A 14848-nucleotide genomic window follows, 5' to 3' on the forward strand; every position below is an offset into this window, starting at 1 on the left:
AAGAGATTTAGTATTTTAAAAAAGTAAAGTGGGAATCAATAGTAAGATTCCTGATGAAGAATTTTTAATATTAAATGTAATACCTGTAAAACAAAGACTTTGCAAAATGACAACAATGGGAATGAATTACCAACAGGTTTTTAGCTAATGCCCTCCTAAAAAGTAAAGCCACATAGAGCACCTATTAAGAATATACCTGATGGGAGGTTAATTACTGTTTAAAAGTTTGAAAAGTCTAGAAGTCAAATTGAATGCAAAGTACCCCATCCAAAATAACTAACCAATTCAAGTGGCAAATATAAATAATTATTAGAAAATGAGATTACTATAATAACTAATTATATATTTAATTCTACAAAGGGTGCATTATTACAGTTACTGTATATGTAGACAGTTCTGCTGATGCTTAACTGTTTACAGTTCCAGAAAACCATAATTCCACCCATCAGCTGTTCTTAGCCTTTTAATTGGGCCAAAATAAATATGTTTAAATACAGAATGAATATAGACCTAAAATAATGTTTTAAAAATATTGTTTAGAGTATATCTGATTAAATTCTGAAGTATTTAATACTACCTTCCAATGTACCATAAAGTGCAAATGAATTGTACTATGGAGCAAAACTCATTTCTACAGCTGTTGCTATAACTATAAAAATAGTTAGATATCACACACATATTATTCACCTCCCCTGGCTACCTCATGTCTTTTCATGTCTGTTAATTTTGCCTCTGCCTGACCCTGAGGCAACCAGCCACCACTTACTATAACAGGCTGCTGCTCACATTCAGATGTTGTTTTTAAGAGAAACAAAAAACACCAAACCAAACAAAACAGGAATTCTACACCATCTGTTCCTTTCAAAAGTCAGGTCTGTATTTTTTAAAAGTTGCAAATAAATGAAATAAGTTTCAACATTTACAAGCTTAGGAGAATTAAAGAAAATATTGCTAGATGCTATTGGAATTAAGAGGCATTACTTTTTATGCATAGAAGGTTTAAGGCTTAAATAGCTATTGAAGCATAAATTTCATAGAACAAGCTTCCCCAGTCCTCCACATAGAACAGAATAAAAGCAGCACCCTTTGATATACCCATATATGTTGGAGGCCTTCATGAGGTCTGCTCGTAAAAGAGATTGAACCTCTGGTTTTTTGCATCATCCAGATCAGGAATTTATTGCCCAATCCTCTAGCTACATTTTCTATTCTTTAAAAAGGTGGTGGTGGAGGAGGAGGAGGTGAAACAAGTTGTCCAATGCTTTTCCATTGAGTTCTGCATATCAGTTCTTATTTAGACCAAAATGATCTCACTAATCTTATGTTTCATAGCTTTTGAGATTAGACAGAAGCTGGGTAACATGTGGTGAAAGTAGCATTTTAATAATATTTTGCATAGTACAGTACTATAAAAATTATACTTCCAATAAAGTGTAGGAGCTAAGAATCTAGTTTCTAGCTGATAATGGGAGTACAGACAATCTGATATGTTAACAGTAAAAAAATATTACATTGTTGTTATAAAAAGGCATTATTTTTAAATGCCAGAAAGTCAAGAAAAATTAGTCTCAAAGAAAATGATTCTGAGAATACATTCCTGTGGCCAATCAGAAATCCCCCATCCAAATGAGGTTACTGATGAGGTTAGAGAAATATATCTGATCTTGGATCCCTTCAAGACCATCATGAAGATTACTGCATTTTCTTCTGAAGCTAGGATCTTCAGCCTAACAAAGGATTGAAAAATGTGTTGGAGGTAGATCCACTTAGAGACATAGCGTCTCAGACCCTGACCACATTGCCAAGATATAGATAAATTTAGACCAGAATATACCTAACTCTGTAATGGGAGGGATTTGTTTGATTAAAAAGGGGAAGGGGGCCCTATGGAAGAAGAAACAGCTCCAAGCTGCTCTGTCACTACTTCTATCCTGTTGAATTCAAAGCATTTTCTCTTTCCCTTTAGGATCCAAATCCCTATAAATGGACTGTTTGGGAAGGGTGCAGCTTCAAAAATATTCTAGAAAATATACTTCTATTAAAAGGCAATAAATGTAAGCTTTAATTGCCATTAGACAGGTCTGTGGAATATTTGCAAAGGGCAATATTAATGGGCCAATTTGGAAAATGTATCCACGTCGATAAACCTCAGTAGTGCTATTTTATGTGAAATCTTTATACAGTTATTGAACAATATATGGGGATATATAATATATGGGGATGGAAAAGAGATGGCTCATTCCTACCAATTGAACCAACAAAACTGGTTACTTTTAAAAGGTAAGGCAAAATAGCACTTTTATGCCAAGAATTTAGAAGTGAATTGTTGTATGCATCTAGCTCATGAGAAGAAATACAGCTGTTTCATGTTATCATTTAGCAACAGACCTATTTACAGAAACTAAGGCATGTTACACACGCGCACAAAGTACACGCTCCGCGCGTACTAGAGTTAGGAAGGGGCGTGCTAGGGTTAGGAAGGGTCTTACCTTCCTAACCAGCCCTGTCCCTGGTACGTGCGGAGCGCGTAGTAAATGGTGGCGCCCGTCTACACGGGGGCCACCATTTTGACGTCTCGGATGCACAGCGTCCGGACGTCATGTGGCGGAAGTGACGCCGCTAGTGTGCGCCTCATGGTGCCACTTCCAGGTGGCAAAAAGAAGCGCCATTTTGGTGCGTCTTTTTAGCTGCGCCAGGAAGCCTCGTGGTTTGGCCGCTGGGGCTTCTCAGCACAGCTAATGACGGCGGTGGCAGACCACCCGCTTTTGGGCGGTCTGTAACGCGCCTAAGTATGTATTAGTCTGTGGATCACAGCCCTTATTTTTTAAGAATTCCTAGTTTGCATCTCCAAAGCTGCACATTTTTCTCCAATAAGCAAGCCCTTTCTAAATAATGATTGGTCAAAAATAAATAAAAATAAATGACTAGCTCCAGTCTAGTATTACAACTTTTAAATTCTTTTTTCTTTCAGCAATTTTGTGGTATTACCAATACAGATACAAAAGAAGCAATCTAAGAATTAAAATCTATGTTCAATATGGACTATGAAAAGCCATGTGGAGAGTACATTCCTGCTCTCCAGTACATAGCTCACGTTGGTTCTATACAGCCCTGGCATCTATTTTGAAGAAATTACTAGAGGGCAAAGATGTTAGAATTATAAATATAATATTTGGGATTGTATTCTACGTTATGTACTATTTCAAGGTGCTACTCCCTCAAACTAATATAATTCTTGCTGATATAATATTTGAAGGAAAGGAAACTATCATAGCTACTTTAAAAATGCTTTAAAATTTAGAAAAAAAATAAGTATTTTGAAAACTCAGAAACAAAAAGCAAACTAATAGGTAGGCCAAAGATAATCATTCAATTGATCCAAGCAACAAACACATAAAATTAATGTAATAAAAAAGTGGTTAGGCAGGCTAAAGTAGTGGTTTAAAAGTGTAATAACAAGTCCAGAGGGAACATTACTTAATTTACCACAGGTTATAAAAAAGTCAGCACTATTCTGTAAATCTTAAAGGAAATTTGATAAATTCATATGCTGTATGGTTTTTCCTTTATATAAACAGGAATTAAGTTCATAGACCAGCAGCTTGGTGTGACCTCTGTCTGTTCCAGTCCCAGTCAGCCCCTGATTAGCATGGGACCACAGAGACCAGAAGACCTGCTCTGAAAGTGGCCTGCTGCCGTGGTCCCCACTGGGACACTGGCAAAGAGTGGGCCTTCCCTGCTCTTTTTAGTGCCAGCTTTCCCAGCCAGGGGCGCTCCCTGTGCAACCTCCAACCACTGGGGGGGGGGTCGTCTGCATGCCCGCCCCCAAACTGTCGGAAGCCACTCTTTCCTGCCTCTATGTTTCGGGCCAAAGACACATAAGCCTAATTAACCTTAAGAAGCAGTCCTTTCAGAATTATCCATAATAGTATTCTTGTTTTTTTATTCTTGCATTCATGCTCTGCAACACAAAATCTATTCTCACATACATATCAGGAGACCAAGTTTGCCAACTCTTTATCACCATAATACATTCTTCTAGTGCCACATTAATCTGAATAATTTTATGTGCTTCTTTTGGACTAAGATTTGTTTATTTATATTTTTCCAGCAGTCATAATGCCTTTTCTTGAAAAGCACAATTTTCAAATCAAAGCCACAGCAATCAGTTCTCCCATATTTTATTCCTAGTTGTCACAAAGCTAGATTCAAGAAAGTTATTGGCTTCTCTTAGCAGTGTAACTTACTACATTATGATAAAACAGCTATAAGAAACTACAAAATAAGCTAAGTGCCTTTTCTAAACACTGACTCCTCAACTGTTGAAAAAAAAATTTATTTACAAAATTCTGTACCTAGGTTCAGAACCCACAAAGATGTCCTACATGCAATGAATACCTGTTTGTAAATTCTCTTAAAAATCATCCCTACTTTGATTCTTGGAAGCATGGAGCTTTTTCTTGCACAACACTGATATATTTCACTGTCTCTTATATTCAGTTTATATCTGTCTTGATTTCAAACATGGCCACTCTGCAAGACAACCATTTGTGTTTTATGGTAGTTGATATCAGTCCATAGGACACTTGTCATATGATATCTGAGACAACTGTTGGCTTTGACAGATTTTGTTCAACAAAGCCAGGTGCAGTCAATATCAGCATTATCCCTCACTATAGATGGCCCATCTATCTTCTGAGGTTGAAACATATAGTACATTAATAATGTTACAGTGATGTCCATGTACCATTAATACCTACCTATCAACTTAAAAACTTATTTATGATGCCTTAAGAAAAATGAGAAAATGTGAGTATAAAGAGAAGGTGAGCTGCAATATGCAAATTTAAAATCCAATCACAGGAATGAATGAGGTCAGAAACAGTATATATATTCTGTCTCTCTTTTAAAACTTGATTCTAAATAGCATGAATGAATGTGCTATATATTAATGACTTGTCTGTGTATTTTCTGTTTTGTCTTCTTGGGTGAGATTTTTAAGATTATTCTGAAAGTCAAGGGTGAAATTCTCTCCAGCAGCCTGAGCAAAGGGATTGCTGAAAAAGAGGTTTACATCTAATGGGGCCACAGTTTCAGAATCCCATGAGTCATCAGTACTACTTGAGTCTTCTGTAGTGGTAGGAGGATAGCTCAGTTGTTCCAACTGGTCAATAATGTCAGTAAACTGAAAAGCTGAGCTTGACTCAGAACGAACAGAATATGCTGGGAAATTCACCATAGAGCTAGCTTCAGAATGATTAGCAGAACTGTAAGTATGTAAAAATGACATGCCATTTAAGGTTAAATTGTTAAGAGAACTACTTTCAGAGCGATTGTTAATTAGTGAACTAGTTTCAGAAGGGCTCAGAAGACTTTGCATTCTGCTTGCCTGAGCTTTGACTTCAAACAGTTCTGAGGTATCTGATGGCTGCTCGTTTCCATTGAAATCACTCTCTCGTTCAAATTCAAACTCATCATCTATGTTCATATCTACTGCTTCTATGGAGTACCTGTCAGAACTTGACTGACAAGACACAGTATTTTCCTGCAAAATTTGTTTCGTTAAAGCACTTGAATTTGAGAGACACTTAGATAGATCTGACTCCTGTAAATCTAAATCACCATACAAATAAGAAAATGCTTCAGATCCTCCACCAAAAAAGGACATTTCAGCTGGATCGTCATCAATATATTCTTCTGAAACCTGAAGCTGGGAACTAACGAGTTTCAGAAATGGGGCACCCCTACCTTGAGGCTCATGACATTTGGGAGCAACAGTCACACCTGTGGTAAAATCATCCTCATCATTGTCATTTTTACAAGCAAGCTTACTTTCTTTGCCACACTTTTCTACAGCCACATCTAAACCACAGCTATTCTCAACAACAGCACAAGAGGGCCTGCAGTCTCCTGCAACATTACAAAACCCAACACCTTGGAATGACTGGAGAACTGGTGATCCAGGCTCCTGTATCACATTCTTCCCAGTTTCTTCTGATATTCCACTATTTCCTCCTGCTGACAAGCTCCTTGTATGTGACATTCTGGGCTCCAAAAAGTAAGGATTTCTGTCTGTGAAAGCGGGCAAGCTGGCAACATTTGTGGACATTACATTATCCGAATGTAAGGAGGCATATGTACATGTATTAAACCCAGGGGTTCTTACCCCATCTGTAAACGAGAGACTCTGAGGAGAAAAGAAGAGAGATTTATATTAGATAACTATTTCAGCTGTTACCTAAGCATGTCAGCAGGAACATGTAAACATGCTCTAAGCAAGTATGCTCAGATCCTGGGTCCATAAGACCATAAATAGTACAAAACATACTCAGTGACACTTGAGTCAGGAATTTGACCAAGATAACTGGTGCGAGCCAACAGTGAGGGCCTGAAGATTCATTCTTGTCCCTTTTCCAAGAAGTACATGCCTACATGGTCATGCGTGAATGCGCTTGCGCATGTGATGCAATGGAAAGATTATTATATTGTATTTTTTATAGAAATGTAAGAGCTAGTTTTATCATTTCACTACTCTCCCTGCATTTAAATAACTCAGATTACTCTTGCATGTTTAGTCTAAAGGCAGTATTGCCACCTAAATTACGGTAAAGATTTTCAAGATTCTTGCTGCAACCATCCAAACAAGGGCAGATAAAAGTGGCTGATTGGTTCTGTCACTGTGTCCTAATACTGCTTCAGTTCTTTTTTATTTCCACACACCAAAATCTATATTTTAAAATGTCTGTTACTTAAAGTCTATTAGGGTACTTTCAATAAGAAAGACACAATATGACATTGCTATATGAGTTGGTCATAAATTTATGGTACAGTAGCACCTAAGTCATCATTACTCCAAGTACAAAGTTTTGTTCTGAAGTTTGCAAGCTTCCACGCATGTACATATATTTATGTGGTTTTACAGTTCGAAGATAGGTAAGAGTCTTAAAGCCAAATTAGTTACATGATTCCTGGCTAAAGAATTATCATAGATTCCCCTCACCTTGCTTATCCAAACTGATGTCTTCCAAATGTGATGGAAAACAGCTCTTATCATCTCACGTACCAAACTTAGACTAATTTTTTGTCAAGAGATACAGGACAAGAAAAAGCTTAGTCCAGGGTGGGAAAATGGATTTGCTCCTGGAGTCTGTCTTGTGTTCTGGAACCTATCCATGAGGGCTTGATGATGCCATGGGATAGGTCTGTTGCCCAAAGTACTATTTCCTGGCATGATCCTTGAGAAAGCTTTGAATGAGACTTGGGGGTGCATGATAAATGGGAGTCCTTCCCATTAATCTTCTTTAGCCTTCTTCCCAAATAACAAAGGGTTAAATGTGGGCAGAGGTACAGTTACATTTTAATGAGGCTCAGCATCACAGAGGGGACAAGATAGCAACTGTCCAGTGACAAAACATGTTGGGCAGAAGCAAGAACCTTTGAGATGATTCCGAGCAGAAGTTATAAAAAAAACCTGCAGAACCATGAGGTTCTTTGTGAAGTTGAAGGCTTTCATGGCCGGCATCCATAGTTTTTGTGGGTTTTTCAGGCTATGTGGCCATGTTCTAGAAGAATTTATTCCTGACGTTTCGCCGGAATCTGTGGATGGCATCTCTGAAGATGCCAGCCACCGATGGCGGCAAAACATCAAGAAGAAACTCTTCTAGAACATGGCCATATAGCCCGAAAAGCCCACAAAAAACCGTGAGGTTCTTTGTCTCTCACCCTCCCTTAACAGACATTGAAGAACTGAAACCAAGGAATATCTGGAGTGAGGCTCCATTTTGGGTAACCTGGTGGAAGCTGCACAATGGAGTCCTGGCTCTCAACTATCTCATGAACATCAGACTACAAATCACATCTGATCTGTAAGTAAGATTAGGAGAATCTACTAGCTAGTCACATTAGGATTTTTTAAATTCTTTTTCCTGATTTGGCTGAAACAATCTATCCTGTAACTTGCAATTTCTAATCTTTGCCTATAGGAACATTTCTTTCATGTGAGAGATAGCCTTTTGCTAGAGTTTCCTTACTTTAAAAAAAGCCTTTTCTTTAAAAGTACTCTTTCTTTATCATACAGACTTTTGGATGTGCCTTGGCTCGGCAAGACCTAGCTCCTTCCCAGAACTGGAGGGAGAGAGAAGCATCTCTGCAAGGAAAGTGCCAGTGGAATCTCAAGCAACATCCCATTGTGTTCCCAAATGGGGAGGAGTCAAATCATCTGGTGGTGGTAGTGATGAATTCTTTACATAAAAAGATGGTCTCAAGGGATTCCATCCATCTCAGACAAAAGCAGGAGCAGGAGGGGGACTCAAAGATCCATCACACAGTGTACAATACAGTAAGGGCTAAAGGAATGACACCACCACACACCACCTGAACACCTTCCTCCATAAAGGCAGAAACACAGTGTCTCCTTTCTGCAGGGAAAAATGAAAAATAGGATGGGCCAGAAGATGGGACAATGCTTTGGGTAAAGGACATAGTCCCTAATATCTAATATCTAGCCCTTTGGATTGGTTTCAGGAAGGAGACAATCTGACTTCCTTACCATAGAATCATAAAGTTGGAAGAGACTGCAAGGGCCATCCAGTCCAACCCCTTGCCATGCTGGAAATCTCAATCAAAGCATCCCCGACAGATGGCCATCCAGCCTCTGTTTAAAGACCTCTAAGGAAGGAGACTCCACTACACTCCAAGGGAGTTTGTTCCACTGTCGAACAGCCCTGACTGTCAGGAAGTTCTTCCTAACGTTGAGGTGGAATCTCTTTTCCTGTAACTTGCATCCATTGCTCCGGGTCCTAGTCTCAGGAGCAGCAGAAAACAAGTTTGCTCCCTCCTCAATATCCTTTTCCAATATCTTCTGATAACAACTGTTAATCTGATGTTTGAGTTAAGAAATAAAAGTCTTTTTTTCTTTAAAAAAATTAGCATAAATAATGAACTGCAACTCCTACCAGTCTGAGTCAGCATAGGTAATGGTGAAGAATTTCAGGAACATCTGGGAGGCTACAATATTCCCACCCCTTTTAAAACCATTTAGTAACTTGCCCGCCATTAAAGCCTTCGACTTTACATTTAATAACTGCTTTATTAGGGCATGGTGTTTCTTAAGAAATACCTACTTTTTCAAATCTTTGTGGGACAAAAAATGTTTTTGTATATTGTAAAATGTATTGGTATTGTGTAAATATGCTCACAGCAAAAGAGACACAGTGGTGAATGAGTATCAACATGAGGGAAAAGTAACCAAACACAAACAGATTCCAGTAGTGGCCTTGTGCTATGTGGACTCCATAGCTGACTTGCATTTGCTAATGTGTCAAAATATAAATACAATTCAAACACAAAATGAAAGGAACATCATGCTGTTGAGAGACACCTACATTCCTTAGTGAAACCATTTAATAATACAGTATTAACATCAAGACACCCAAGCAGTTTGGACAGCTTAGCCATTTGCTTCTGAGTACTTTTAATGTTTGATCTGTTTTTCTTTATACATTTCTTTATTTGGAAGCATCTCTGGTTGAGCTTTATGAAGAGGTAGAGGATATTATTGGGAGATGATTGTGTTTATCAGATGATATGGAGGCAAATGACCCTTTCATACTAGAGCTAGCGAAGTCACCCACAAACATGCTACCATTGTAGACAAATGGGGACAGCTGGCATGGGAGTTGGGTAGGGTGGCTGTCCTATGCCCTCCTGTTGCAAGAGCCACTGCTAACGGCAAACAGCCATTTCAGGTTATGAAGGTCAAGGCTTCATGGAAAACCTTCCTGCTAAGACCTACATGAGACCTAAAATAGTTTAAAATTCTATACTCAGGAACTAACAAGTTTATTCAATATATGGCTGGGCTCATTGTAACACTGTAATCATGTAGACTGTACAGTATTTGCTCTTGAAAAGCTTGTTTACAGAAAAGCCTATCATAGCAGAGAAAAGCGTTATTTTATATATACTGATATGTCATGCCCATAATAAATTAAAAATTTTACTAATAAGAGATATCATGAAATGTTTAAGATTAAATCTTGACCTGAATACAAACAATGATATAACTCCATGTGTCAAAATGAGGAATTTTGTTAGAAATTTGTATTTCTAAAATTATAAAATTCTGAAGGTACAGAGAGTTTCATAAGTTTGTGATAATGGCATGGAGGTCTGGCACTGAAAAAAAGGGAGGGAAGGGGTTAGAACATTCCGTTGGTCATGCTACCAATGCAAGCTTCCTTTATAATCATGCACAAAGTATACAACTATGAGTAATTTCAGTAACATCATTAGCCAAATTGAAAATATTAATTTAGAAATAATACATTATTAAAAATGTAAAAAGGTATATCCAAATAATTTCACTTTTTTTTATCTTTCTGATCATGATACTTAAGACATTTTCATTTCAAGACTAACTTGTTTAGCTGCATCAGCATTCAAGGTGTGAGCAGACATTCTGGTTTTGCTGTGCCTCCTGAAAACAAAAAAATATTATGTAAGAGGATAAGAAATAATCTAAATATTTAATCTGTTAACCTATTTTCCAAGGGGGAAAAATTAAAAGGGGACCTTTTTGCAAGATGTTATCACTCAGCCTCATGTACTTTACCAGCTGTTGCAAGTTCAAATTAATAAGTGGTATAAAAATTAATGACAAAAGTAAATGCTTCTTAGAAGTTTGTCATCAACGATTCCCTCAGTTAGAAGCAAATCTTGATTTCATATCCTAACTGTAACTAAAAATAGTAATGTTTTCAATCTATACATATATATTCATACAGATACTGGCTACATTGTTGTTGTTGATGTGTGCCTTTAAATCGTTTCCAGTTTGTAGTAACCCTAAGGCAAACTTATCACATAGTTTTCTTGGCAGGATTTGTTTTATGGTTTATCACCATCTTCCTCTAAGGTTGAGAGAGTATGACTTGCCCAAGGTCACCCAGTTGGTTTCCATGCCCAAATGGGGATTTGAGCCCTGGCCTCCAGAACTTCAACAATCCAACAATCAACAACTACACCATAATGGCTACACTTTTTACATGTAAAATATATTTATTTATAAAAAATATCTACAAGTTGCTTTGCTCCCAAAAAACTGAACATGATAAACAACTCAAATGCATGAACAATGAAATTAAAAACAGAGTAATGTATATATTCGTGTATAAGTCTAGAAAAACCTGAGTCACCTTATCCACAGGTCAGTGTAAATACTGTACTGTACTTTAATTCTTATTGAAAAAGGAACAATTCCCTGGTAAAAAGCAAGTGTCATTTATTCTGGAAGCACTCACACCTCCTTTATATTCTCTTATACATGAAGCCTTTAGTATGAGTACAAACAGTTATGCCTAGTGGAATTTTGTAAGTTTTCTGGCACTGTTTTCCTTTACTTCATCCTTTGCATCCTTTGTTATATACCCTATGTTTTACTCTCAACTTATCTACAAGTCATATCAAAACCCATAATTTTGGCCCCCAAACCTGGCCTTGATTTATACATGAGACTGACGTATAGTTGAGTATATATCGTAAACAATAATTAAAACATCCAAGAATTGGAGTAAAACTGAAATCGTAAACAAATGTGTTTACAACTTGTCTAAAACAACACAAACCTGGGTACAATTTGACCTCTTTAGGAAGAGAGTTTCATAACAAGGTTGTTACTGCAGAAATGTCTCTATGTGCTTACCCACCAAAAAGAGCCTCTTAAGTAGGAGTGGGCAAAGTGTGGCTATGGAGCTGCAAATGGGCCCCAAAAGCTGTTTTTGTAGCCTTTGGCTCCTCCAGCTCCCTGAACTGCCAATGGGGTGGATTTTCTTCCTACGACTCTCCAGGAGACAGAATCCACCCTTCAAATTGGCTGCAGGCTCTCTCTGCACTGTTTAAACATCAGATATGCCCTTTTTTCAAAAGTGAAGTTGACTTCCATTTTTGTCCTTTTGTGCCATTTTTGGGAGTCCCATGTGGTCTCTGGAAGATGCCAAGGAGAGAAAATTTCTTCTTGGACCCACCACAGTAACCCAGTCCTGCTCTAAAATGGTCAATTATAGGCAGGTTATATGAGAAAAGATAGTCTTTCTAATACTGTTGCCTCAAATGTATGAGATGATTCAAGGGTTGCTTTTTGTGCTCCCTGTTTCAAATACAGGAGAAATGAGACCAGTATCAGATGCCTGCAACTGTCATTATAATTGCAATAAAAGTGGAGTTTAAAACAATCCTTTTGTTCTCTTGTCTTCTGGGCTAAATAACCTGCATAAAATGTTTTGATAGCAAACTATTGCTCCTTGCAGTCCAAGATAATTCCCAGTGTCAAGAATCAAGAATCAAACTGAAGCTAAAATAAACCAGAAAGAGTTTAACAGTTTAAACCTTGGGGTGCAGTGGGGTAGTTTGCTCTGCACAGCAATGAATTAGATAAACAAAAATTCATTATTACAGAATAGTTTTAAAAGCACAGGATGACCTATAAAGGAACAATAAAAGTTCTTCATTCAAAAAATAGCTTGTTACCTTTCATATGGAATTTTTTTCAACCCACTCTCTTTAACATAATCCACTAATTGTTTCTGTGTACGCCCACTGTAAAGCCAAAAAAAGAAAATGTAGAATTGTTACCAAAATGTCTTCATGAGAAATACATATAACTCTAGTCTCATAGCAAAGATATTTTGTACTTCAAGAATAAAATCCTAGATCTTTAATTTAAAGGAATTATGTGAATAGTTTGTCTTTAGTTCTTTTTCTTGGAGCAATCTGAATATAATTATATCACACCTGTATCTGAAAGACGATCCTCTGCTGAAGAAGACTGCTTTTGACTTTGGTTTTGGCTGATCAAATAACCTGAAGAAAGTGTGATACTCAACACATATTTTCCAGAAGTTCTTGCATTCATCTCTACTTCCTAAAAGAAATTCCAGAGTATCCTGATATGGGCCCTAGAATTGAAACACAATGAAGCTCAAGCATGCTACCATCACTCACTCACATACAGACAGACAGACTGTCAGAGTTCAACACAAGGTTTAAGAATTTGCTTTAAGAACATACAGTAAATCACTAGCAAGAGGATAAAACTGTTAGAGATACTGAGCAACTCTTCCTCATTTCTTTCTATCACAGGTTAGATAAAACAGAATAGGTAATCTAGGCTAGTACATGTCAAAAGTATAACTGAACAAAAAATCAGTATGCAAAGCAGCCTTGCAGCAACTTTGAAACTAACTGAAAGAAAGACCCCATGCATCTGAGGAAGTAGACTAAAGTCTATGAAAGCTCATCCTACCAGCTTCTTTTCTTCAGTTAGTATGAAGGGTGCTATAAGATCCCTTTGCATGCTGACTTTTCAGACTAACATGGCTGTGTCTTTGAACTGAATAAAAGATTAAGATACACTTTAAAAGGAGAAAGTTATCGACTATTAAGTGAGTCGATCAACAGCAAGAGTGAAACAAATGAGCCCACAAAAGTTATTTGCCCACAGCCATTCTTATTAGTCCACCAGTTCATCCACACTTACTTGTGGTGCACTAACTTTAGGAAAGCTCCAGGAACACAATAACACTCTTCCTATTTATAAAAGCTTGCATATTTGGCTGATTTGAGATTATTCTTACTAGACTTTTGGATAAAAAAGGTGCCAAAAAGGATGAAAAAATTAAGCAAGGAACTAGAGCTAACAGTTACAATGACTTAGTCTGTTTATATTTGAAAAAAGCAAGTTAGAAAAGATATGACAAACTTGTGTAAAATTATGGATACTGCACAGAAAGTTGATAAGGAAAGCTTTCTCCCTATCTTAAGGATACTAGAACCCAGCACCATGCACTGAAGCTAAATGGTGAAAGACAGGGGAATGAAAAGTAATTTTAAATGTGGAATTCATTATCCAGGATATATTTATAAGGATAAACATAGGATATATTTATTTATATTTATGTAATATATATGTACTACAACAGACCTTATGCACTGAAAATTACATCTGTGTAAAGATTATATGTAAACAAAACAGGAAAGAGTATATAGGCATTTGTGTCCGCTAATTGCTAGACCTGAGGCAAAAGGATTAAGTGAAAAATAATAGCCACTGCGAGGCAGCGAGATGTAGTGGTTTGAGTGTTGGTCTAAGACTTGGGGAGGGCAGGACTCAAATTCCTGCTCAACCACTGAAACCACTGGGTGACCTTGGGTAAGTCACACTCTGTCAGCTTCAGAAGAAGGCAATGGCAAAAACCCTTTGAAAAAATCTTGCCAAGAAAGCCCCATGGTAGATTTGTCTTGCTAACGATCCTATACCACTTCACATGGACAACAGAGATGGAAGTGGGCCACTCAGAAACATCCCATGATTTCTCCAATTGGGTCTTAAGAATCTTGGGGGAACTTCCTTTGTGCCACATGGACTGAAAAACCAGAAGCAGTCAGGGCCACTGAAGACTGAGGGGGTAAAGACCCACAGCCCGTCTGAGAGTTTGTCAGTGGCTGATAGGGCTTGCTCAAGCTGAAAGTCCAGAACAAAGCCAAATCAATATCCATATGAGAGAAGCCAAAAAACCATCCAAGAAATCAGAAAACTAACTGAAAATCACTGCTACTGTGGAGAACAAAAAGGATCTGCGAGTTTAAGTAGGAGGCATGCTGGATAGCTGTGTGGAGGGGGATGAAGCTATCACCAAAAACTTTACATCATAGCTCTAGAAGGTTCCAAATGGTGCACTACATAGGCGCAGATAACCCCATCTGTGTGAGTCACAGAGACCAAGAAGGTGGGTTGGCCCCATCACTTTTAAGCTTCCAGTGTGCAGCCAAAATAGTGCTGTTCCACATGGCA

The 14848-nt window shown here is 37.7% G+C and overlaps 1 protein-coding gene across 2 annotated transcripts in view; it reads right to left on the reverse strand.

Annotated features, from left to right (window-relative positions):
- FARP2 (FERM, ARH/RhoGEF and pleckstrin domain protein 2) overlaps positions 1-14848 on the reverse strand; it is a 92575-nt gene that overhangs the window by 30223 nt on the left and 47504 nt on the right. For both annotated transcript variants that reach the window (XM_042460970.1, XM_042460969.1), the window contains exons 10-13: positions 12790-12953; positions 12526-12594; positions 10420-10477; positions 5935-6187 (exon numbers count right to left, since the gene is read on the reverse strand). In XM_042460970.1, the coding sequence (XP_042316904.1) occupies positions 5935-6187; positions 10420-10477; positions 12526-12594; positions 12790-12953 (544 nt within the window). The remainder of the gene's footprint in view (positions 1-5934; positions 6188-10419; positions 10478-12525; positions 12595-12789; positions 12954-14848) is intronic.

The sequence above is a fragment of the Sceloporus undulatus genome, chromosome 3 (genome assembly GCF_019175285.1).
Source record: "Sceloporus undulatus isolate JIND9_A2432 ecotype Alabama chromosome 3, SceUnd_v1.1, whole genome shotgun sequence".
Classification (NCBI taxonomy): Eukaryota; Metazoa; Chordata; class Lepidosauria; order Squamata; family Phrynosomatidae; genus Sceloporus; species Sceloporus undulatus.